The 23,550-nt window shown below is 46.5% G+C and overlaps 1 protein-coding gene across 4 annotated transcripts in view; it reads right to left on the bottom strand.

The window, feature by feature from the left end:
- Positions 1-23,550, bottom strand: part of SPECC1L (sperm antigen with calponin homology and coiled-coil domains 1 like) — a 135,148-nt gene that overhangs the window by 43,622 nt on the left and 67,976 nt on the right. For all 4 annotated transcript variants that reach the window (XM_051837119.2, XM_070065956.1, XM_051837120.2 and 1 more), the window contains 5 exons: positions 23,059-23,222; positions 19,729-19,820; positions 12,576-12,666; positions 4,795-4,878; positions 1,583-1,739 (listed from right to left, as the gene is read on the bottom strand). In XM_051837119.2, coding sequence (XP_051693079.1) covers positions 1,583-1,739; positions 4,795-4,878; positions 12,576-12,666; positions 19,729-19,820; positions 23,059-23,222 — 588 coding nt within the window. The remainder of the gene's footprint in view (positions 1-1,582; positions 1,740-4,794; positions 4,879-12,575; positions 12,667-19,728; positions 19,821-23,058; positions 23,223-23,550) is intronic.

Below are 23,550 nucleotides of genomic sequence, written 5' to 3' on the forward strand. Positions count from 1 at the left end.
TCTCTCTCTCTCTGTCACTCAGCCTTTCAAATAAATAAATAAATCAATCTTTATATTTAAAAAAAATCAAGAGAGAGAGAAAAAGAGAATGTGTACTACAGCCAAAAGCACTTGTATCTGCTGGTTCACACCCCAAATGGCCACAATACCCAGGGAACACCAAAGACAGGAGCCAGGGTCTCCCATGTGGGTGACAAGGACCCAAGTTCTTGAGCCATCATCTCCTGTCTTCTAGGGACATTAACAGGGAGCTGGATTGGAAGTGGAATAGCCAGGGGTCAAGCAGCACTCAGATACAGGATACAGTGGCAGCTTAACACACTGCCCCACAACACTCATCCCTAACCTCTTCATTTTAAAATGAGGAAACTAAGGCCAGGAGACACCTTGCTGAAGATCACAGCTCCTTAGTGGGGAGCCAGGAGGAGTGAACCCATCAGCTGGGACACAAAGACTCTGGCTCCCCTTAGCACTGCACTCCCTACTTGCTCCCATGGTACCCCCATTGTGGGACCACCATCTGAAGTAAGTTCATAATTTAAATTTGGGAAGATCAAATATCTCATTTTATCTTCAAGCCCACAAATTAATACATAGTTAAATTTCTGAAATCCATTCCTATCCTTCCTTTAATTCTTCTTAATTATTGTCAACAGTCTCTCCTTATCCTTGTAAACTATGGACGCTACATTTTTGACATCTGTTTTGTTGAACGTAGCATCACATTCTCAGACTCCAATTCTAAACAAGTAGAGCCACCTTTGATATGGCCCATCTTCACATTCCTTTCCTAAAATTCTGCTGCTGAAATCATCTCTTGTTTGAAAAACAAGACCTCCTGGTGCAACGCTCTCCTGAGGTCCTCTCCTCTGCTACTCCCCTGCTGCAGACGTGCTGTGTCTGCTTCAGAAAGGCTCTTTTTCCCCGATGCTCCTCCAGAACAGACCAGTCCTTTGATCACCTTCTCACACAGACTTAGCTATTCCACTTTATAGCTTCTACCACATCACAGGGACTCAACTTGGCTTCACAGGGGCTCCACCACCTGGCCATACCTGTTCAATCTTTGCTTCTATCACCCCTGACATGGCCGGGACACCTTTCCCTGGTTGTCTGCATCTGCCTTCAGAATCTGCAGTGCCACCTGCCTACAATGTCCCCCTGGCCCAGGTCCTCATTTGTTTACCCAGAGAGGGTACTATTCTTGCCGATGGTCACCTCTTCTCTCCCCACCCTCAAGGGTCTGCTCAGTTCCACCCAACCTCCTAGGGAGGCCTTCTCTGACCCCACCCACACCCCAGGCATTCAGATTTCACACTACTTACTTTACCCCTCAACTGTTCACTGTAATTTTAAAAAGCAAAACAAAAACTGCTTGAGGAAAGGAATTAGCTATTTCATTTGATCAGTATCTTCTATGTCATCTATCTACTTCTCAATGTGGAATAAGTCAGTTAAACACTTAACACCAAAAGAGAGAAAAAGCACAGTGCACACATGCTACTATTTCACAACCCCATCATTTAGGCTCAGAGGCCAGGAAAGGTGTGCATGAGATGCATCAGTGTCATCTGCTCTCTACCTTATCCGGCTGCGGGTGGTGGGGGTCACAGACGCTGTGGGAGAGGAGGACAGCGAGAGCTGGGGTGACGTGGTGCCCATGGCCATGAGAGAGGCTGGCGAAGCTCCCTCGGGCGCAGAGATGTCCCGTTTCATTTCTTCACTACTTCGTCGAGACACTGATGGTGAGAAACAGTCATTTACATATTTTATAACAAAAATATCTTAGAGTGAGTTCCTGAGATATTTTCTTCTGAAGATTCCAAAAAGAATACATATTTCCTTATGGTATAACTAGAAAGGATTTCTCCATTTTTTTCATAAAAAAATCCATGAGAGGTAGGCATTTAGCCTAGCAGTTAAGACGCCAGCATCCCATATCAGAGTGCCTGGGTTTGATACCCACCTCCAGCTCCTGATTCCAGCTTCCTGCTGACACAGACCCTGGGAGGCAGGAAGTGACAGCTCAGGTGGTTGGGCTCCTGCCATCCATGTGGAAAACCTAGATTGGGTTCCCAGCCCTGGCTAATGGGGGTATATGGAGTTGGTCGGTAGATGAAGGTTCTCTGCCTTTGTCTCTGTCTCTCACATGGATACATTTTTTAAAAAATTCTGTGAACAGGTAGTTGAACTATGCATTGAGCTCCACACATTCGAGTATGTTCTAGCCAACCCTGTAACACTCACAGTATCTATATAGTAAGTACAAATACAACCAGAAACCAAAGGCTTAGGAGCTGGTATTGTGGCATAGAGGGTTAAGCCTCTGCCATGACGTCGACATCCCAGTTCCACACCTAGCTGTTCCACTTCAGATCCAGCTCCCTGCTAGTGTTCCTGGGAGAGCAGCAGAGGATGGACCGAGTACTTCAGCCCCTGCACACACTTCAGAGACCCAGAAGAAGCTCCAGGCTTCAGCCTGGTCCAAGCCCTGGCTGTTGAAGCCATATGGGAAGTGAACCAGCAGATGGAAGATCTCTCTCTTTCTCTTTCTCTCTCTGTCTCTGTCTTACTTCTTCACAATGTAACTCTGCCTTCCAAATAAAGTAAAAATAAATCTTCAAAAAAGCAAACAAAAACAAAGGCTGGTGACTGCAACAGAGCACTTGCAACTACTCATCCCTGCCCAGCACCCACGCCTGCAATGAACACAGCCCTTCTGATATTGGCCGATAACTCTGCCAGGGGAGAGAAGGGAAGAGATGCTACCCAGAATTCTCCATCAGGCTTCACTGTAAAAGGTGAATCCAGGAAGCAAGTCAACTCTGGAGACATAGCAACAATCTTTCAGAAAAGCCTGACTCTGAAAGTCTGGCTCTGTAAGACACTTGTTAGAACTGCTAAGTTCTGGGAACAGTGAGATGGAAGTGGCCACTTCAGCACCGAGAACAGTTACAACAAAAGCAGCTTTCAAGAAGGCGGCCCTGAGGAATGCTGGGAGGGCCTTGGAAGCTTAGCGGAGCTAAGGCCCGGCCCCCAGACCTGTTCTCTCTCAGCTCAGAAGGTGAATCTGCAGGAACCCTTAACTGCCTCTTCCTCAGACTGTGACTGTGACACATCAGTAACTCCCTTCTGCCATCAAGTATCCTTCTTTTAGTGGCTACGATCTTCTTGATTTTAGGGTAGCCACAAAGAGAATATAATTCTGTGTTAGTAAAGCACCATCCTCAAAGATGAAATGGGGACAGACGCAATCTCCTATGACGTGATCTTAAAATGACACACTTACACATTTCCAGCATAAGTTTTCCCCGTCAAAAATGTTTTTAAAAAATTATTTGAAAGAGAAATGAAGGGACATCTCCCCTCTGATGGCTCACTCCCAAAATGCCCACAACAGCCAAGGATGAACAAGGCCAAGCCAGGAGCCAGTACCTCAACCCGTGTCTCCCACACGGTGGCAGGGACCCAATTTCTTGCGCCATCTCCTGCTGCCTCCCAGCAGGTGCATTAGCAGGAAGCTGGAATGGAGAACAGCGACGGCCGTCGCCGTGGCTGACTAGGCTAATCCTCCACCTAGTGGCACTGGCACACCAAGTTCTAGTCCCGGTCGGGGCGCCGGATTCTGTCCCGGTTGCCCCTCTTCCAGACCAGCTCTCTGCTGTGGCCCGGGAAGGCAGTGGAGGATGGCCCAAGTGCTTGGGCCCTGCACCCCATGGGAGACCAGGAGAAGCACCTGGCTCCTGCCTTCGGATCAGCGCAGTGCACCGGCCGCAGCGCGCCAGCCGGGGCGGCCATTGGAGGGTGAACCAACGGCAATGGAAGACCTTTCTCTCTGTCTCTCTTTCTCACTATCCACTCTGCCTGTCAAAAAAAAAAGAGAGAGAGAGAGAGAGAACAGCGAGGGAACCTGAACCCAGACACTCTGATATGAAATGCAGGGGTCTTAGACAGCAGCTTCACCAATACGCCAAACACCCACCCCTCTCAATTGTTTTTATGCTTTAAATCAGTAGTTTCTGTTAAGCTGAGTACTAGGAAACTGCATGATAAAACCTCTCAGAAATTTATATGAAATAGAGAGATTAGGCTGAGAAAGGCCTGTTGTTGCCTCAGCAGGACCAAACCAAATGATTCCATGGGCCTTAAATGGCCCATGGACCAGACACTCTCCACCCCTGCTGTAGATGCTTAGTAAGTATTTGTTAAATGAAAGGAACTCTCTAGCTTTTTGGTTTTGTTATTATTTACTTTTTTTAAAGCTTTCTTTATTTAATTGAAAGGCAGTGTTACAGGGAGAGGGAAAGACAGGAAAAGAGATCTTCCACCTGCTAGTTCGCTCCCCAGATGGCCACAACAGCTTGGGGCACAGGGCTAGATCAGGCTGAAGCCAGGAGCCAGAAACTTCTAGGTCTCCCATGTGGGTGGCAGGGGCCCAAGCACTTGGACTATCTTCCACTGCTTTTCCCAGGCCATTAGCAGGGTGCTGGATCAGAAGTAGGGCAGCTGGGACTTAAGCCGGCAACCATATGGAACTCCTAGCACTATGGGCAGTGGCTTTTATTCACTGCATGACAACGCTGGCCCTTTATTTTTGTTTTTAAATCACATTTTGAAAATGTGATCTCCATAGAATTTAGAAGATACTACAGGACAAATTCAAAGTGAAAAATAATCAACTTAAGAGCTGAAGAGGCAAGTAGAGTTGAATAAGTCTAACGAGAAAGTATTCAGGACAATTAGCGTAACTTCTGGAGAGTCTTTTGGAACGAAATTTCAGATAAAGGTCATTACCTGAGATGGTCTTGGCACTTTCCATGGCAGGTACTCTGGGCAGTGAGGCAGGTCGGCTGGTGGACGACGTCCTTAACAGGTGCTCTGCACAAGAGAAGAAGGTCACAATAGAGAAATCTGATGCCAGTGAGGATCGCAAGGGTTCAGGGAAGGCGAGTCTGACTTCTCTCAACCTTGCAGCTCACTTTCCTTCCCAATCCCTCCAGTCCTCACAGTCTGTTCACCCAGAGCAACTCTTGAGGATGAGAGAACATTCCACTCAACATTTTATTTCCAGGGCCCACCGAGGCCACACAGATGAGTGCTTCTGAATCACTGACTCCACCTACCTCTCCAGTGCAATTCAACCCACGCTCACAGATCCCCTAGTGCATCTCGGTCACATGACAAACTAAGCTAGAGCCTTGTCCCTGTGTGTCGTGGGCCCACCACACACATATACGATCATCAGAATAACAAGTTGATAAGGGGCTCTGAAACCACAGAGGGAAAAGCCAGCCACTTGGATTTCGGGTAGCTGGACCTTCCTAGTAGGGAAGAGGTGTGGGGAAGCAGATAGCATCACAGCAAAGGTACAGTGGACAATGACAAAGCCTAGATGGCTGCAAACTGGGGTATGTGGGAAACAGACCTGACAGAGGACAGGGGGCTTACAGGGAGGAGGAGGCTGCCTGCTGTGTGGACTTCAGCCTGAGGGCAACAAGAAAGCCTCAAGTTCTGAGGTTCAGGCAGAATCACAATGAGATGCCACAGCCTCTAGCATCTGTGATTACAGCCTCACCCCGGCCTACTCCTCCCTTTGTCCTGGAGTTTCTCCAGTTCCTAGAGACTTGGCACCGACTGTCTGTCCCCAGGCTTCCTGCCCCTCCTCCACTGCCTCCTTAGCCTGGCCAACTTTGCCGTCCTTCAGGTCTTAGCAGAACATCATTTCCTCAGAACCTTTCCCTCCACCCCATATCCAGGGAGGTGTGCCCCCTTTCCCTCACCCCACCATACACCCACACACACAGTGCACGCCACGCAAGTCCAACCGCAGGCTGCCTGCAGGCAGCATGAGGAAGACAGGCTGTGTTCTGACTGACCAAGGCTGGGAGTGTGAGGATGAGACCAGACTGGTGAGAAAGACCCCTGTAGAGGAAGAAACCCCCATGTTTCATGAAGACCACTGGCCTTGCTGTCCAAGCGTGGCCACCACTTTTCTGGAACTGACAATGTAAACAATTATCCCCTTCAAAATGTGAGGATGTCAAAAGTAATGGCAAGTGACACTGTCTCCTCAGGACAGCATGTCCTCCACTCCAACAGGGTCTGAGAAACACCTGGTCTGGTGTGGGAAGACCGGGCTCAGGATCTCAGTGAAGACAGGACCTACAGTGCCTAGAGTCCTGACAGCTCGCTCATCCTGAACAAACACCAACCCTGTGCAGAGAGCCAACAGCAGGCATCAGTCATGATCCCGGGCCCTGCCGGCAACTGGCATTTCTCCTGACGGGAAGAGCATTTTATGCACAGTCTGACAGACAAAACAGTCAGCAGAACACAGAAATTGCAGAAAACGGAAATTGGCATTTTGGATTTAATCAAAAATTCCATTCAACAATTATGAAACTGTGGTCATTTCCCTCAAAGTCTTAGTCTCCCAAAGAGTAACACAGCAAATTAAGAAAGCAAAAACAAAAGTGAGAAAGAAATCAAAACAGAAGTGTCAGCTCTAGACACAGGCAACAGTCCTGGCCATTCCCGAGATAGGAAGTGTTTCTAAGGGACATATGTAGTACGTAACTTGCGCTCTTTTACAGTGCATGCTGCAGGCACACAAGTGAAAAGAGGTCCACAGAATTCACTGCTGATACGCATGCCTACCACCTCGGTAAGCCTTGTGTGCGCGGCATTTCTAATCGCAGTGCCACAGACAAACCCTGCTGTAGCCCAATACCTGAACTTTCTTAAAATGCACAAAAATGTTCTGAAGGCCCAGATAGGTTATTTGTTTTAGAGTCATCTGTGGTGGCTTTCAACAGCTACAGCACTGTGTGTGCTGCCAGCCCAAGAAGTTATTTTCCCTGCGAGAATCCAATCTGCCCAGCGGTGCCTGGCACAGGGACAACACTGGACGGTGGCTTCTGCGGTGCGCAGGCTGGTTTCCACCTTCACGGTACACTGTCCGGCAGAGCCTCCTTCAGGAGATAAGATTAGTGCACCACAGTCAACTATAGCAGGCTGCAGATTGCATATTACAGTAAAAAAAAGAAAAATCCTACCCTATTGCCATATGGAGTTATTTTTGTCTTTAATCCATTCATCAAACAAAACCCAGGGGGTGTCTGTCTACGACTCGCCAGCACTCGCCAGCACCGGGCTTGGTGCAAAGGTCAGGAGAAAGAAGCAAGGCGACTGAGGATGTGTCCTCGTGGAGCTCAGGTCCAGAGCGGAAGCAGACATCCATAAAATCATGATGAGTGCTGGCTGGAGTTAAGTACCTGGGGCTCTGGGAACACAGTGGGCAACATGGCTGATCTCGAGGGGAGGTCCGGAAAGGCCTCCTCAGGAAATGACAGCAAAGTTAAGACTAGAATAATAATTAATGGTTTTTATACAGGCAAAGGAGAGCTTGGAAGGAAAAGAGCATTCAGCAAACACCAAGAGAAATGCAGGGCGGCAACGGTGGAGGGCAAGGGCAGGTCACGCAGGCTCATTCCACAGGGAGGAGCTTGGACTCACCCTGCTGCAATGAGCAGACAGTGAGGGTCTATCTGGTTAGCACTGGGGAGGGGTAATGGTGCGTGCACGATGACCAGCTCCTGTACAGAGATGGTGACGACCTGGCCTTCGGTGACATCACCGAAGAGGTAAAGCGAACAGATTCAAGCAGGCAGGATCAACAGACATCCTGACCAACCGGATGCAGATGTGAGAAGGAAGGAGGTACTATGTACAGAGATGGAAAGGCAAGGTGTGTTAGGAAAGGAAGAGAGGTAGAGGTGGACACACTGAATTCGAGAATGCTTTGAGGTACCCAGGGAAAGATGTGGAGCAGGCAATCAGCCAGTTCAGAACAAAGTCTGAAGTGTGCATCACAGTTCTGGGAATCATCAGTGTATGGCTGATGGGGTGGGAGTCTACTGGGTGACATGGAGGTCCCTGGCAGCTTCACTTGAATAATTCAATAGCTTGGTGGGGACAAAAGTAAGATTAGAATGTGCTGAGGGGAGAGTGGAAGTTGGTAAAAATGGGGAGATAAGTTGTTGAAGGGTAAGAGAAAGCAAAGCATTGAGTGTGTGAGAGAGGGAGGGTTTTCTTCCCCCTTCGCATGGGACCGTTGTAAGCATTTTTAAATGATGACAGAAGGGAATCAGCAAAGAGGACAAAGATGAAGATCCAGGAGAAGGGGATGATCAGGCAACAGCAGGTGGCTAATAGCATCTGAGAAAGCCCACGGGGATAGGATCCAAGGCCCAGAAAAGGAATAAACCTGGAGAGAGATATGTATTCTGCTTGCTTCCAACAGACGGCTAGAGATAACAGGAGCACACCAGACCTTAGTTCTCTTATTTCAGAAATCAGAGAAACAGTTGTCCCTTTATTGTTTTCCAAATCAAATTTACTGGCAAAATAATGGATTTTAAAATAGGAGCCTTTCCTAATTTAAAAAAGATGATTAATTAATTAAAGAAATAAAAATAGCAGCTGAACATGCACCTTCTGTTAGTCGAGGAGTAATTCCAAATGGACCAATGCTCCTGCCAAAAACAACTTTAAAATCTCAAAAAAAAATATGAAGCCAGCATTGTGGCACAGCAGGTTAAGCTGCCACCTGCAACGCCGGCAGCCCACTTGAGTGCCAGTTCATGTCCCAGCTGCTGGACATCTGATCCAGCTCCCTGCCTGGCAAAGCAGAGGAGGATGGCCCAAGTGGTTTGGCCCCTGCCACCGACATGGGAGAGCCAGATGGAATTCCTGGCTCCTGGATTCAGCTTGGCTCAGTCCGATCATTGCAGCCATCTGGGGAGTGAACCAGCAGAGGGATGGAAAATATCTCTCTCTCTCTCTCTCTGACTTTCAAATAAAAATTTAAAAAAAAAAATTTTTTTTTTTTTTTAAAAAGCCACTAATGTCATCAGCGGGCCCCCACTCCATGACCCTTTCTTTCTCTCTCTCTGCTTCTTAAATAAATCTTAAAAATAAAAAAGGGCTGGCGCCACGGCTCAATAGGCTAATCATCTGCCTGCAGCGCCGGCACCCCGGGTTCTAATCCCAGTCGGGGTATCAGATTCTGTCCTGGCTGCCCCTCTTCCAGACCAGCTCTCTGGTGTGGCCCGGGAGTGCAGTGGAGGATGGCCCAGGTCCTTGGGCCCTGCACCCGCATGGGAGACCAGGAGAAGCACCTGGCTCCTGGCTGCGGATCAGCGCGGCGCGCTGGCTGCAGTGCACTGACCATAGCGGCCACTTGGGGGGTGAACCAACAGAAAAGGAAGACCTTTCTCTCTGTCTCTCTCTCTCACTGACCACTCTGCCTGTCAAAAAATAATAATAATAATAAAATAAAAAGAAAAAAGGAATACACTTTGAGAAGGATCAGGTATCCTTTCCCAGAACCCTAGGGAGAAGGGGCAGCAGCTTAGATGACAAGACAGTACAAGGAAGACTGTTACTGATTCTGGATGTATTTTGAAAAGCAGGGCTTTTTTTTTTTTGGGGGGGGGGGGACAGGCAGAGTGGACAGTGAGAGAGAGGGACAGAGAGAAAGGTCTTCCTTTTCCATTGGTTCAGCCCCCAATGGCCGCTGCAGCTGGCGCGCTGTGGCCGGCGCACTGCGCTGATCCAAAGCCAGGAGCCAGGTGCTTCCTCCTGGTCTCCCATGCGGGTGCAGGGCCCAAGCACTTGGGCCATCCTCCACTGCACTCCCGGACCACAGCAGAGAGCTGGACTGGAAGAGGGGCAACCGGGACAGAATCCGGCGCCCCGACCGGGACTAGAACCCAGGGTGCTGGCGCTGCAGGCGGAGGATTAGCCTATTGAGCCGCGGTGCCAGCCAAGCAGGGTCATTTTTAACACACAACAGATCTAAGATGGAGTGAGGAGTTAAGGTTGACTCTAGGGTATATCAACTGAGATGGGGAAGGCAGATTCCATGTGGTAAGTGTGGGAATCTCGTCCCGGACACATTCAGCCTGCAAATATTCAATTACTACAACAAGGATGTCAAGTGGCAACTGCATGTGTGACTCTGGGGCCCAGAGGGGAGGAAGAGGCTGGAGAGGAGACTGGCACAATCCTCAGCAGGGGAAACAGTGTTTAAAGCCATGAGAAAGGAAACAGTAACAAAGTGTGAGCGTGCACAGAGAACAAAGGCCCAGAGGCTGAGCTCTGGGCCACAACACTTACAGGTCAGGAAGAGAGACTGGCACAGGAGATGGAGGAGACACAGGAGTGTGGTGTTGGGAAAACAAGAGAACAGCTCAGAAGAGGGAGTGTTCCATGGTGCCCAATCAGGCTGCCTGTGTGTATCAGAGCAGGACTGAGAGCTCACGTGGCTGGCAACATGACCTCAGCAGCTGCAGGTATGATGGGGTAAAAGGAGAGTCTGGCTGCAGGGTTGAAGAGAGGAACTGGTGCTCATCACTATTCCTGGTTACAGATGAGGGACTGCATCAAAGAGACCAACAGCCAGGCTGCGGTGAGGCCAAGGACCTCTGCGCACACACAGAAACCATTTGTAGATCCAGCCGGGAGGTGGGACGTCAAAACAGGAAGAGGAGACACAAAGTGCTTGGGTCAAGGAGACTTTAAATTTTCCATTATTTGTTCCCTTAGCAAGTGGGCTTTCTGAGTGGGAGGAGAGCTTGGGTCAGGAATGAAGAACGAACCAGGAGTGAAAAGGCAGCAAATAAAGCCTCTCTGTGCAGGGGAGACAGCAGCAGCATCTCCTGTCTCACTGTCCCTAACTGTACACAACCAGTCTGCCCGATACTCAGGAAAGACTTCGCGATGAGGAGTTCCATCACCACACTGAATTCACACCGATGCCATGCAGAGTCTGCAGCACCAGTGCTCCTGGTACTTTAACTGAACAACTCTCACCCCTACTGTGAGGTATTAAGAGAGTAGCATTCAGAGGAGGGCCTTTGGGGAGTAATCAGGATTGAATGAGGCTATTATGATGACTGGAGCTGTCATGACGGAATCCCGGTACCTGCAGAACCTTTTTTTTTTTTTTTTTTTTGTCCCCAAAGACACCTTTTATTTAATGAGTACAAATTTCATAAGCACAACTTTAGGAATATAGTGATTCTTTCCAGCATACCCACCCTCCTACCCACACTCCCACTCCACCACCTCCTCCTTGTCCTCCCTCCTCCATTCCCAGTCCCATTTTCCATTAAGATGAATTTTCAATTAACTTTATATACAGAAGACCAACTCTATACTAAGTAAAGATTTCAACAATTTGTGCATGCGTACACACACACACAAAATTGGGAACAAGTTTTATGGTAAATTCTCTTAATAAAACTCACTGAGGACAGAGGTCCTGCATGGGAAGTAAGTGCACAGTGACTCCTGTTGTTAATTTAACAATTAATACTCTTATGTATGATGTCAGTGACTACCTGGGGCTCTTGACATGAGCTGCCTAGGCTATGGAAGCCTTTTGAATCCACAATCTCTGTTAGTATTTAGACAAGGCCATAAGCAAAGTGGAAGTTCTCTCCTCCCTTCAGAGAAAGGTACCTCCTTCTTTGATGGTCTCTTCTTTCCACTGGGGTCTCTCTCTCAGAGATCCTTCATGTAGGATTTTTTTTTTTTTTTGCAACAATGTCTTGGCTTTCCATGCCTGAAATGCTCTCATGGGCTTTTCAGCCAGACCAGGATGTCTTAAGGGCTGATTCTGAGGTCAGAGGGCTATTTAAAGCAATTGTCATTCTGTGAGTCTGCTGTGTGAACTGCTTCCCATATTGGAACATTCTCTCCTTTTGAATTTTATCTATTATTATTACCAGACACTTGATCTTATTTATATGATCCCTTTAACACTTAATCCTATCTATATGATCACTTTAACACTTAATATGATCACTTTAATACTTAAGATGGCATTTTTTACCACCCAGCTTAATGGGATTTGGGGTCCCATGGCAAGTTTTTAAACTATACCCTTAGAAGTATGTCTGTAGGAATGTATGCTGAAATACACAGCTTTACAGTTACAAACTTCCTCCTCCCTCTCTTATTCCTATTCTTATTTTTTACTGAGATCTATTTTCAATTGACTTTATATACATGTGATTAACTCTACGTTAAGTAAAGAGTTCAACAAATAGTATGAAGAAGACAAGGGCTGTTCAAGTCATTGCTTCCCAAAGTGTCAATTTCACTTCTACAGATTTCCTTTTAGGTGCTCTATTAGTTATCACAGATCAGGGAGAACATATGATATTTGTCCCTTTGAAACTGGCTTATTTCATTAAGTATGATGTTTTCCAGATTCATCCATTTTTTTTTTTACCGCTATGTAGTATTCCATAGAGTACATATCCCATAATTTCTTTATCCAGTCTTCAGTTGACAGGCATGAGTTATCTGCACCCCCATGTTTACTGCAGCTCACAACAGCTAAGACATGGAATAAACCTCTTTTTTTTTACACAGTAGCCTGCCTCGGGCAGTCTGTCACAGGAATGAAAAGATGACAATTGTGATGCACATCATATTGGTTGAAGTGATGTTAACAGCAAAGAGAATAATAATTTTGTTAGCCAAAAAAGTCTGAAACACTGTACCTTGAACAGGGATCTCCCCATAGTTTGGTCTCTTATCTGAAAGGGCTGTCAGGGGTTTGGATGCTGAGATTGGTCCACTGATGGAATGTCTCTGAAACCATAAAATAAACAGTATCAAAGTTACGCTAAATCTAGTGCTGGGACTCAGAAAAGATAGTAATGCTAGAGAGTAAATATTTAGTTATAAATATAGATAATTCCTTCCACACTGCTATAGTAACCTTATAACACACATACATACATACACACAGAAGTGATAAATGTACTTTTTAAAAAACTGAACATTATGAGGTAATTATAGATCCATTCACATGAAGCTGTAGTAAAGGTCACAGAGAGATCACACACCCAGCAGCACTGTCTGGTAAATCTATACTAGACCATCACAATCAGGTCACAGACACTGATGCAAACAAGATACAGACCACTTCCATTAACCATGAGATCCCTCCTACCACTCTTTTACAATCACACCCATTTTCTCCAACCCCAAATCTACCTCAGTGACCCCTGATAATCAATGGTATTCTGAGTACAATTTCATTACTCCGCTTAAAGAGAATTCTTAAAGGGGTGAGGCTTCAAGTCCTGACTACTTCACTTCCAACTTCTTGCTAATGCACATCCTGGGAGGCAGCAGAAGATGGCTTGGGTCTCTGCCACCCACACAGGAGACCTGTCTTCCCTGAGGCGATTAGCAGGAAGCTGGATCAGAAGTAGAACAACCATAACTCAAACCAGTGTTTGGATATGTGATGCTGGCACTGCAGGCGGCAACCTAACCTCCTGTGCCACAATACCACCCTCTCCCAACTCCTCCAGTTTTTTAACCTAGGCACCTTCTAATTACTCATTTCATATTCCCAGTAGAAACGTGTGAGGTACAGCTTCTTCACATCCTTCCTACACTTGATGTTGTTAGTGTTTTAATTCTGGCCACTCTGCAGATTGTGGAGCAGAATACCAGCGCAGGTTTAATTTCAGCTTCTCTGATGATCAATGACGATGTGCATCTTCTCACAGATAGGAAGCCATTTGTTTATCTTCCCTTGAGAAGCTCTGCTTTTTTCCCCAATCTTTTGCCCACTGCTAACTGGGTTGTTTGTCTTTATTCTACTGAAAGCAAGTCTTTTATTAGATAAATGTGTTACAAATTTACTCTCTCAAGTCTGAAGTTTGCCTTTCATTTTCTTCATGTCTTTCAGAGAAGTTTTACATTTTAACGCCCAATTTTTCCATTTGCTTCCATGGTTCATGTTTTTCGTGTGTATCCTAGGTAAGTGTCTTTGCAGTCTCTGAGGTCACAGTGGTTTTCCCTGCTGTCCTCATGTGGATATTTTACAGGTTTGGTCAGCCTCAACCTCTGCATATTCCACGAGGTTGAGGTTACCCCATACGAACATGGAGCTGTTTCAGATCTCTTGCAGAACACCGTGCCTCATCCACTGAATTCCCTTGGCACCTTTGGGAAAATCACTTGGCCTATTTCTGGACTCAGTATCTATTCCACTGTCTACACTGAACCATGTCAAACTGCACTGTCTTGATCTACCTTTATTGTAAATGCTTGAATTGGCAGTGCAAGTTCTTGAAGTTTGTTCTTTTTTACCACCTTAGATGCTTTGAATATTCAGGGTCTTCTGCACGTTTCCATATAAATTTTAAATTGTCTTGTTAACTGCTACCCCAAAAGGCACTGGGATCTTAACTGGGACTGTGTAGAACATGAAGATAATGAGAAGGAGAACTGCAAGATATTAATAATGCTGGCTCTTCTATACCCTAAGCACAGCAACTCTTCTCATTCACTACTTAATTTCTCTCAGAAATAGTTCACAGCTTTCAATCTACAGGTGTGGCACATATTTCATTAAAGTACTGCTAAGTACTTCAGCAGCCCAACTGTCTGTGCTAGAATACGGAAGTCTAGGTGGCTGTCAAGTGGTGACCTTGTATCCTGCAACACTGCTCACCTCAAGAAGCTTTTCTGAGGATTCCTTGGGATTTTCAAGTAACCAATCATGTCATCTGCAAATGATGACAGTTTTACTTCTCCATTTCCCGTCTGTTTGCTGTCTTTTCTCTCCTTGGCCTTCTTGTACAGAGGAGGAGATCAAGCAAAATGTTAGACAAAAGCAGTGAGCATGGGCATCCTTGCCTTGGTGCAGTCCTAGTAAGAAAGCACTCAGGGGGCTAGCCCTGTGATGTAGTAGGCTAAGCCCCAGCCTGCAGTGCTGGCATCCCATGTGGGTGCCAGCTCATTTCCTGGCTGCTCATCTTCCAATCCAACTCTCTGCTTATGGACTGACTGAGAAGGCAGTGGAAGATGGGCTAAGTGCTTGGGTCCCTGCACCCATACAGGAGACCCTGAAGAAACTCCTGGCTCCTAGCTTGATTGGCCCAGCTCCAGTCACTGGGGAGTGAACCAGCAGATGGAAGACCTTTCTCTCTGTCTCTCCCTTTGTCAGTAACTCTGCCTAAAATAAATAAGCAATATCTTAAAAAAAAGAAGCACTCAGTCTCTCCATTGGCTATGTTAGCTGGAGACTTTCCATAGACCCCATTTTCCTGGATGTTTTTCAAAGTGTTTCTAGCTTCCTAGTTTGCTGAAGCATTTTTTACTCTGAATGGGTGTGAAATTTCATTTTTCTTCAGAAACTAAGAGTCACAGGTTTTTCCTTTTTCATTCTGTTGAAGTAAATTTTACCTTTTCTTCTCAGGTACGCATGGTTCTTAGTAATGGCAGACTTACACTGTTATACTGTGCTGGATCCAATCTGCTAATACATTAGATTTATATCTATATTCATCAGGGATATTGATTAGTTTTGTTTTGTTTTTGTAATTCTTTGTCTTGTTTTGCCTTTAGGTAAAGCTGGCTCTATAAATTGAACTGGGATATCTTTCTCTTCTGTTTTCTGAAAGACATGAATTATTTCTCCCACAAAAGTTTGACTGAATTCATGAGCAAACCACATGAGCTTTGAGTTTTCTTTATGTAACCTTTGATTTTAAAATCATTATGGAGGGGCCACTGTTGTGGAATAACAAGCTGAGTTGCCGCCTGTGATGCTGGCATTGCGTATCGGTTCCACTTGAGTCTCGGCTGCTTCACTTCCAATCCAGCTCCCTGCTAATGGCCTGGGAAAACAGCAGAAGATTGCCGAAGGGCTTAGGCCCCTGCCACGCACGTGAGAGACCCACAAGAAGCTCCTGGCTCCTGGCTTTGGCCTGGCCCAGTCATGGCCATTGCAGCCATCTAAAGAGTGAACCAGCAGATGGAAGATCTCTCTCTCTCTCTTTCAAATAAATAAATCTTTAAAAAGAATAAAAAATAAATAATAAAAGTCACAGAAGTTGCAGATAGTACAAAGCAGCCCCAAGTACTTTTCATCCATTTTCCACAACACACACAACTCCAAGGCTCTGCAGATAAAGAACTCTCTCAGCTTTTAGTTGCCTAATAAATCGCTCCCCATTTTTTGAAGACACAGAGTTCTAAACTGATGGCTGTACACCCCACCCCTTCCCTGCATTTAACGATGTCATTCCACTGTCTTTTTTTTTTTTTAACAGGCAGAGTTAGACAGTGAGAGAGAGACAGAGAGAAAGGTCTTCCTTTTTCCGTTGGTTCACCCCCCAAATGGCCGTTATGGCTGGCACGTTGCAGCCGGCGCGCTGCGCTGATCCGAAGCCAGGAGCCAGAAGCTTCTCCTGGTCTCCCATGCGGGTGCAGGACCCAAGGACCTGGGCCATCCGCCACTGCACTCCTGGGCCACAGCAGAGCTGGACTGGAAGAGGAGCAACCGGGACAGAATCTGGAGTCCCAACTGGGACTAGAACCCGGTGTGCCAGCGCCGCAGGCAGAGGATTAGCCTAGTGAGCTGTGGCGCTGGCCATCCACTATCTTTTGACTTGGGTACTTTCTACCTAGCAGTCTGTGATCCTTCTTATCTGGCTGGCCTTAGCAGTGCCTTGTTGCAGGGTGTGCATGTGTTTGTATATGCTTGGCTTGCCTTAGTTTTCTTGGATCTGTGAGTATATAACTTCTATCAAATTTGGGTCAGCTTCAGCTATTATTTCTTCAAATGTTCTTTTCTGACACTCTTTTCCTTGGATTCAAATGTCAGGTTTGTAAGGACACTGAATTTTACCCCAAGTCAGAGGCTCAGTTTGTCTGTTCACTCCTCTCTGTGATTCATTTTCCTGGGCTCTTTTTCTCACCTTGCACTCCGTTCTCTCCATTCTCTGTCATGTGCACGTCTCCTTTCATACCCCTAGGCACACACGGCATATTCATGTATACTAATTCCATCATTTCTATCTTTTCCAGGATTGACTAATTTTTTTCCTGGTTATAGGTCACATTTTCCTGCTTCTTCACTATGTAGTAATTTTGTGCTACATGCCAGATTATGTATTTTATAACACGGAGCTCTGTATTTATCACAATTCTATAAAGAGTACTGTACTTTGTTCTGACAGGTAAATAAGCTACTGTATTAGTTATCTTTACTACATGACAAATTACCCTGAAACTTTGGTGGCTTAAAACTATAAACATTTATAATCTCATGGTTTCTATAGGTCAGAAAGCTTAGCGGGGTGCCTCTGGCTCAAGGTCTCTCCCAAGACAGCCAACGCAGTTGTCATCAGGCTCAGAAATCTGCTACTAAGCTAGCTCATGTGGGCCTCTCCACAGGCTGGCTCGCAACACGGCAGCTGGCTCTCCCCAAGCAAGCTGATAAAAGACAACAAGAGAACCCTGGAGACCTTGCCTTGGAAGGGACATCCCATCACTGCTGCCACATTCTATTCACTAGAAGCAAATCACAAAGTCCACCCAATGCTCATCAGGATCCGACTCCCAAAAGTCACTGTACAGGCTGCCTGCCACGGTTACTTATGGGCCTCTCTGGTTTGACTGAAGCTGTTTTTTTAAGGTCTGTTAGGGCAAACCTAGGGTAGCCTTTACTCTAGGGCTATTTAGTTCCATTTACAGGATGGCCTTTTAGGGGTCTTTACTGAATGCTGCACTGTGACTGGTGGGAACACAAATGATGCCCTACCCTATGTGATCTATGAAGTCTCAAAAGGCTCCCACGACTGTTCCTGGGAAGTTGTTCTTGCCCACCCTTGTGGGGCTGCACTCTATGCATGTGCAGACTTGCATTCAGGCCCAAGACTCACAGGGACCCTCTGCTCTGTGCAGCTCCCTCTTCCCAGGTGCTCTGCCCTGCAGAGTCCAGCAGTCTCAGTCCCCTTGAACGCTGATTTGCATCTCCTCAGATCCAGCTGGTTTCCCTTTCCCTGCTCCTGTGGGTTCATACTCCCTGCACCACCATCCAGTAAAAACAGTGGGATTTACCTCATTTCTTCACTCTCTCAGGTATCAGCCCTGGTACTACTTACAGTACCAGGCCTGAAAATAACTGCCCCAATTTTTGTCCATCCTTCTAGTTGTGCGGGACAGCAGTCCCCGTTCTTGCTCCTGACCAGAAGCACAATTCCCACCCAGCGACTTCTGAAAAACTAACAACCCTCATCTTGGGCCCCAGTCCCCAGAGATTCTGCTCACTAGCATGAGGCCTGGGAACCTATGTGTTTAGAACTTTCCACATGATTTTTATATACAATTAGGCTTGAGAAGCACTGTACTAATAATGTACTAAAAAGTTACTAAATGTAGCTTGTAACTGTTAGCTTTTCTCAAGTTACAGAAATGAAACTTTTCTTAGCTCCACAGATTTACAAAATGATGCCTTTACCATCAAATTTCAGCAAACATTACAGAGGAAAACATCTTATTTGAAGTTCATTATAGTTGGTACCTTTCTTTTGCTTTTAGTTATATCTTTAGATCTTTAGAAAAAAATTGATTAAACCACAAAAAGCATTGAATACCTGTAGGAAAAATTGAAATTCCCCTTGCTCCATTTAAATAAAGACATAATATCTTGGATATACATGGAAATGTGAAGCTTGTTGACTTGCAACATTACAAATGCAGCGGGAGCACACTTTTATCACAAACTTACTGAGAAAAAGTTAAAATGTTCATTCACAAAACACATGGGCGAAATAAACACAGCAGAAAGGTCTCAACTCAAGAAGAAAGTGCTGGGGCCAGCGCTGTGGCATATCATGTAAAGCCGCCGCCTGCAGAGCCAGCATACCATATGGGTGCCGGTTCAAGTTCCTGGCTGCTCCACTTCTGATCCAGCTCTCTGCTGTGGCCTGGGAAAGCAGCAGAAGATGGTCCAACTCCTTGGGCCCCTGCGCCTGCGTGGGAGACCCAGAAGAAGCTCCTGGCTCCTGGCTTCCAATCAGCCCAGCTCTGGCTGTTGCTGCCATTTAGGGAGTGAATCAGTGGATCAAAGCTCTCTCGCTCTCGCTCTCTCTCTCTGTAGCTCCAACTTTCAAATAAAATAAATAAATCTTCCCTGCACCCCATGGGAGACCAGGAAAAGCACCTGGCTCCTGGCTCCTGCCATCGGATCAGCGCGGTGCGCCGGCTGCAGCGCGCCAGCCGCGGCGGCCATTGGAGAGTGAACCAACGGCAAAGGAAGACCTTTCTCTCTGTCTCTCTCTCTCTCTCTCTCACTGTCCACTCTGCCTGTCAAAAAAAAAAAAAAAAAAAAATCTTAAAAAAAAAAGATGATGATGATGATGCTTGGGATCCCATGACTTCAGGGAAGAGAGACGCAGCCAAGGTCATCTTATATGACAGGACACTAGATTTTAGGCCACTCACACCAGAAGCAGCTGGACGGCTGGATGAGGCACAGTGAAAGGAGCTCCTGTGCACCACAGAGGAACAACCCTCCACCATGAGGAAGTAGCTACTGAAACCTGCACACAAACAATCAGCGGTGCCCCTGTGCTCGACACAAGCCACATTTCTCTGAATTCATGATTTGTGCAGACCTCCTCCCATCCTGCACCTGAGCTGACCCTGTGCCCTAGTGCTTGGAACAAAGAAAGAGACACAAGTCACACTGTGCTAGTTCATGCCTAGGTCTCACGAAGTTTCGCTGACTTCCACTTCCTCCCTCCTGGAGGTGGAGACACCATAAGAAGCCTGGAAAGAAAGAGGCTTTCCACAGAGACAGAGGCTCTGCTTCTTCTTTCCTGGGTGGCCCCGGGCACTCACCTGCATAGGGGACACAGCTGCTGCTGGAGGGGTTTTCATAGGACTGGGACTCAGAGGTGTTCGAGGAATTGCAGCTGCTGCAGGGTTTGGAACTAAAAAAAGAAAAAAAAGTAAAGCAAATCATCAACACAGCCTGGTGCAGTGGAGGCTTTCTTGCCTGGTCTCCACCTAAGAATTTCCCCAGAGTAACCAATGCTCTCGATTCCCCTGGAAACTGTCTTGGCTAGGCTCTAAGCTCCATTGAACAATAACTGCACACAGGTGCTCTCCTCCCACCAGGTGAACGGCTTGCTCCCCCAGATTAGCTGTGCTTGTCTCCAATCCTGCTAACTCTGGTCATTTCACTTTCGCTTTTTAATTAGCATTATGTTCCCTGGCCCAGCACTGTGGCACAACCTTGTTAAACTGCCACTTGCAACACCTGTATTCAATACGGGTGCAGGTACATGTCCAGGCTGCTCCACTTCTGATCCAGCTCCCTGCTAATGTGCCTGGGAAAACAGCAGCAGATGGCCTAAGTGCTTGTACCCCTGCCAACCACGTGAGATAACCGGATAAAACTCCTGGCTTCAGCCTAGCCCAGCCCTAGCCATTGTGACCACCTGGGTCATGAAGCAGTGGATGAAACAGCTCTGTCTCTCCCTCTAACTCTGCTTTTCAAATACATAAACAAATATTCAAAAACTAAATAAATAATTAGCATTATGTACTTAAAGTGCTCAAAAGGGCCGGTGCTGTGGCACAGCGGGTTAATGCCCTGGCCTGTGGTGCCAGCATCCCATATGGAGCCGGTTCCAGACCCAGCTGCTCCACTTCCAATCCAGCTCTCTGCTATGGCCTGGGAAAGCAGTGGAAAATGGCCCAAGTCCTGGGGTTCCTGTACCACGTGGGAGACACGCAAGAGGCTCCGGGCTCTTAGCTTCGGATCAGTGCATCTCCGGCCATTGCGGCCAACTGGGGAGTGAACCAGCAGATGGAAGACCTCTCTCTCTCTCTGCCTCTCCTCTCTCTGTGTAACTCTTTCAAGTAAAAACAAATAAATCTTTAAAAAAAATTAAAAGAAATAAAGTGCTCCACAAACCAATGAGATCCACATACCATAAAATGCAAGAGGATCATGGTGGACAATCAGTAACTGTGGATTAAACAAGTCCCTGCTCGCCTTTCCTCACGCCCTCCTGCAAAGTTCATCTCCACACATATTTTTTGCTTTGCACTCACTGCATATCAGTCTCCCTCTCTGAACTGTTCAAAAGTAGTTAATTTTTTAAAATTCACTCATTTGTTATTAGTCTACATTAAAATAGTTATTCAAGGGGCCGGTGCTGTGGCGTAGAGGGTAAAGTCACCACCTGTGACATTGGCATTCCATATAGGCGCTGGTTTGAGTCCCAGCTGCTCCACTTCCGTTCCAGCTCCCTGCTACTGCGCCTGGGAAAGCAGCAGAAGATGGCCCAAGTGCTTGAGTCCCTGCACCCACGCTAGAGACCTGGAGGCAGCTCCTGGTCCTGAGCTTCAGCCTGGCCCAGCCCCAGCTGATGCAGCCATTTGGGGAGTGAACCAGCAGATGGAAGATTTCTCTTTCTCTCTGTATCTCTGCTTTTCAAATAAATAAATAACAAATCTTAAAATACAAATTCCAACCAAGTATGGTATGATATTCTGTATTAATGAGTCATTGTTTTATTATTTTTTAAAAGATTGTTTATTTGAAAGTCAGAGTTACACAGAAAGAGAAGGAGAGGCAGAGAGAGAGAGAGAGAGAGAGAGAGAGAAAGAGGTCTTCCATCAGCTGGTTCACTCCCCAATTGGCCGCAAAGGCTGGAGCTGAGCCGATCAGAAGCCAGGAGCCAGGAGCCAGGAGCTTTCTCCAGGTCGTCCCAGGTGGGTGCAGGGGCCTAAGGACTTGGACCATGTTTTACTGCTTTTCCAGCCATAGCAGAGAGCTGGATTGGAAGTGGAGCAGCCGGGACTTAAACCAGCACCCAAATGGGATGATGGCACTGAAGGCAGCGGCTTTACCCGCCATAGCACCAGCCCCATATTAATGAGTCTAACTTTCAAAATCCTTTTAATGCACATTCAAGCAATTTCTAAGTTTTCCACTATTTCAAACAATGCTGTATTGAAAAGTCTCCTTTAAGTAATTTCTACTTTTTTTAAAAGACTGCTATATTGAAAACTCTGTGTGTATCTTTATACACTTGTGCCAACATTATGTGTAAGAACTTTGGGGTGCATGAATATGGTACTTTAAATAGAAAGAAATGCCTAACTGCCCTCCAGAATGTCTACACAAACAGTGTGTGTGACTGTACATGTGATATTCACTATTGGTTTAAGTCAAAGAAAACTGATTTGTGTAACATGACAAAATATAAACTCGAATAGCCTATAATGAAGTTTAAAGAATTTCTAGATGAAAATTTAAACTGTAGAACATGTTACAAGTAGTCGGTTTAAACAACAACTGTGTCTCCTTCCCTTTCTTGGAGTCAGGAGGTAGAGACAGATGGAACGAGGTAGTCCTGTGATGGAAGGGAGGATGAGGAGCTGCACGACGCTTCAAAACCCTATGCGCCTGGTGGCTGGACTGTGGCACACAAGGGACAGTGACTCAGCTGCCATGACAGGCAGCTGAGCCTCAGACTCTGTACGCATTTGGGGATCTGAACTTCATCTCAACTGTAACAGACAAGTAGAGGACTTTAGGCACAAAAAGATGTTTCTACCCTGAAATGAAATACGAAGTTCCTGAAATTAGTGACTAACGGTGGCTTGAACTAAGGATTGTGCCACTCGAGATGCAAGGAAGTAGATGGCAAAGACATATGTGGTTACGGTGGATCAGCAGGACTTGCTAATGACAGGCTGGATGTGGGAGTGAGGAAGAAGGATTTAAGGAAGATTCCTAAATTTCTGGCTTAAGTAACTGGGTAGAAAGGCGTTACCACTTATACCTGGAGAAAACCAGAAGTCCTGGAGAACCAGAAGCTGGTTTTGGACACGACGTGCAGGAGGCCCCTGCGAGTTGAGTGCCACGCAGACATCTGTACAAACAGGACTGAGGAGTTCAGAGGAGGGGACGGACTAGAGGTGATCCAAATACTTAAAGACATGGGAGTACATGTGTGCAGGATTAAGTCTCAGGTCTGGGCCCAACACTTCTGAACCCGAAGAGACTCATCTCCTTTTTAAAATCACCTCATACCAACTCAAAAGTACCAGGCTGAGGAGAGGAAGGGATTGAGATTGCAAAACTCGACCAGAGAACACGCAGTTGGTAAACAAACACGACCACAGGCCCTCGGCACGATGGTAAAGAATTACCTTGAGATGCACTGTCGAAGGACTTGATGAGGGTTTTCACCGTAGGGGTTGGCTCTGAGGAAGTCGAGGATCTTCTACTCAGCCCCATTCCCTGCCGCAGGGCTGCCAGATCCCTCTCCACAGCATTCATGTAGTTGTACACTCGGCCTCGCTCCTCCTCTTGCCTGAAACCAACATCAAAGTTGGCGCATTTTACCATATGGATAAGAAAATATACATTCCCCACCCCCAATTGAAAAACATTAAAAGGTATAACTTTTTAAAACATTGTATCAGGGGCCAGCACTGTGGCATAGTGGGTAAAGCCATGGCCTGGAGTGTAGGTATCCCATATGGGTGCCAGTTTGAGTCCTGTCTACTCCATTTCCGATCCAGCTCTCTGCTGTGGCCTGGGAAAGCAGTAGAAGATGGCCCACGTAAACAAACTTTTCCTATTCTGCTCATTAAAATCCACTGCTCTACCTTGTACCTTGAATGGATCTTTCATCCATA

Source organism: Oryctolagus cuniculus, chromosome 21 (assembly GCF_964237555.1).
Source record: "Oryctolagus cuniculus chromosome 21, mOryCun1.1, whole genome shotgun sequence".
Lineage (NCBI taxonomy): Eukaryota > Metazoa > Chordata > Mammalia > Lagomorpha > Leporidae > Oryctolagus > Oryctolagus cuniculus.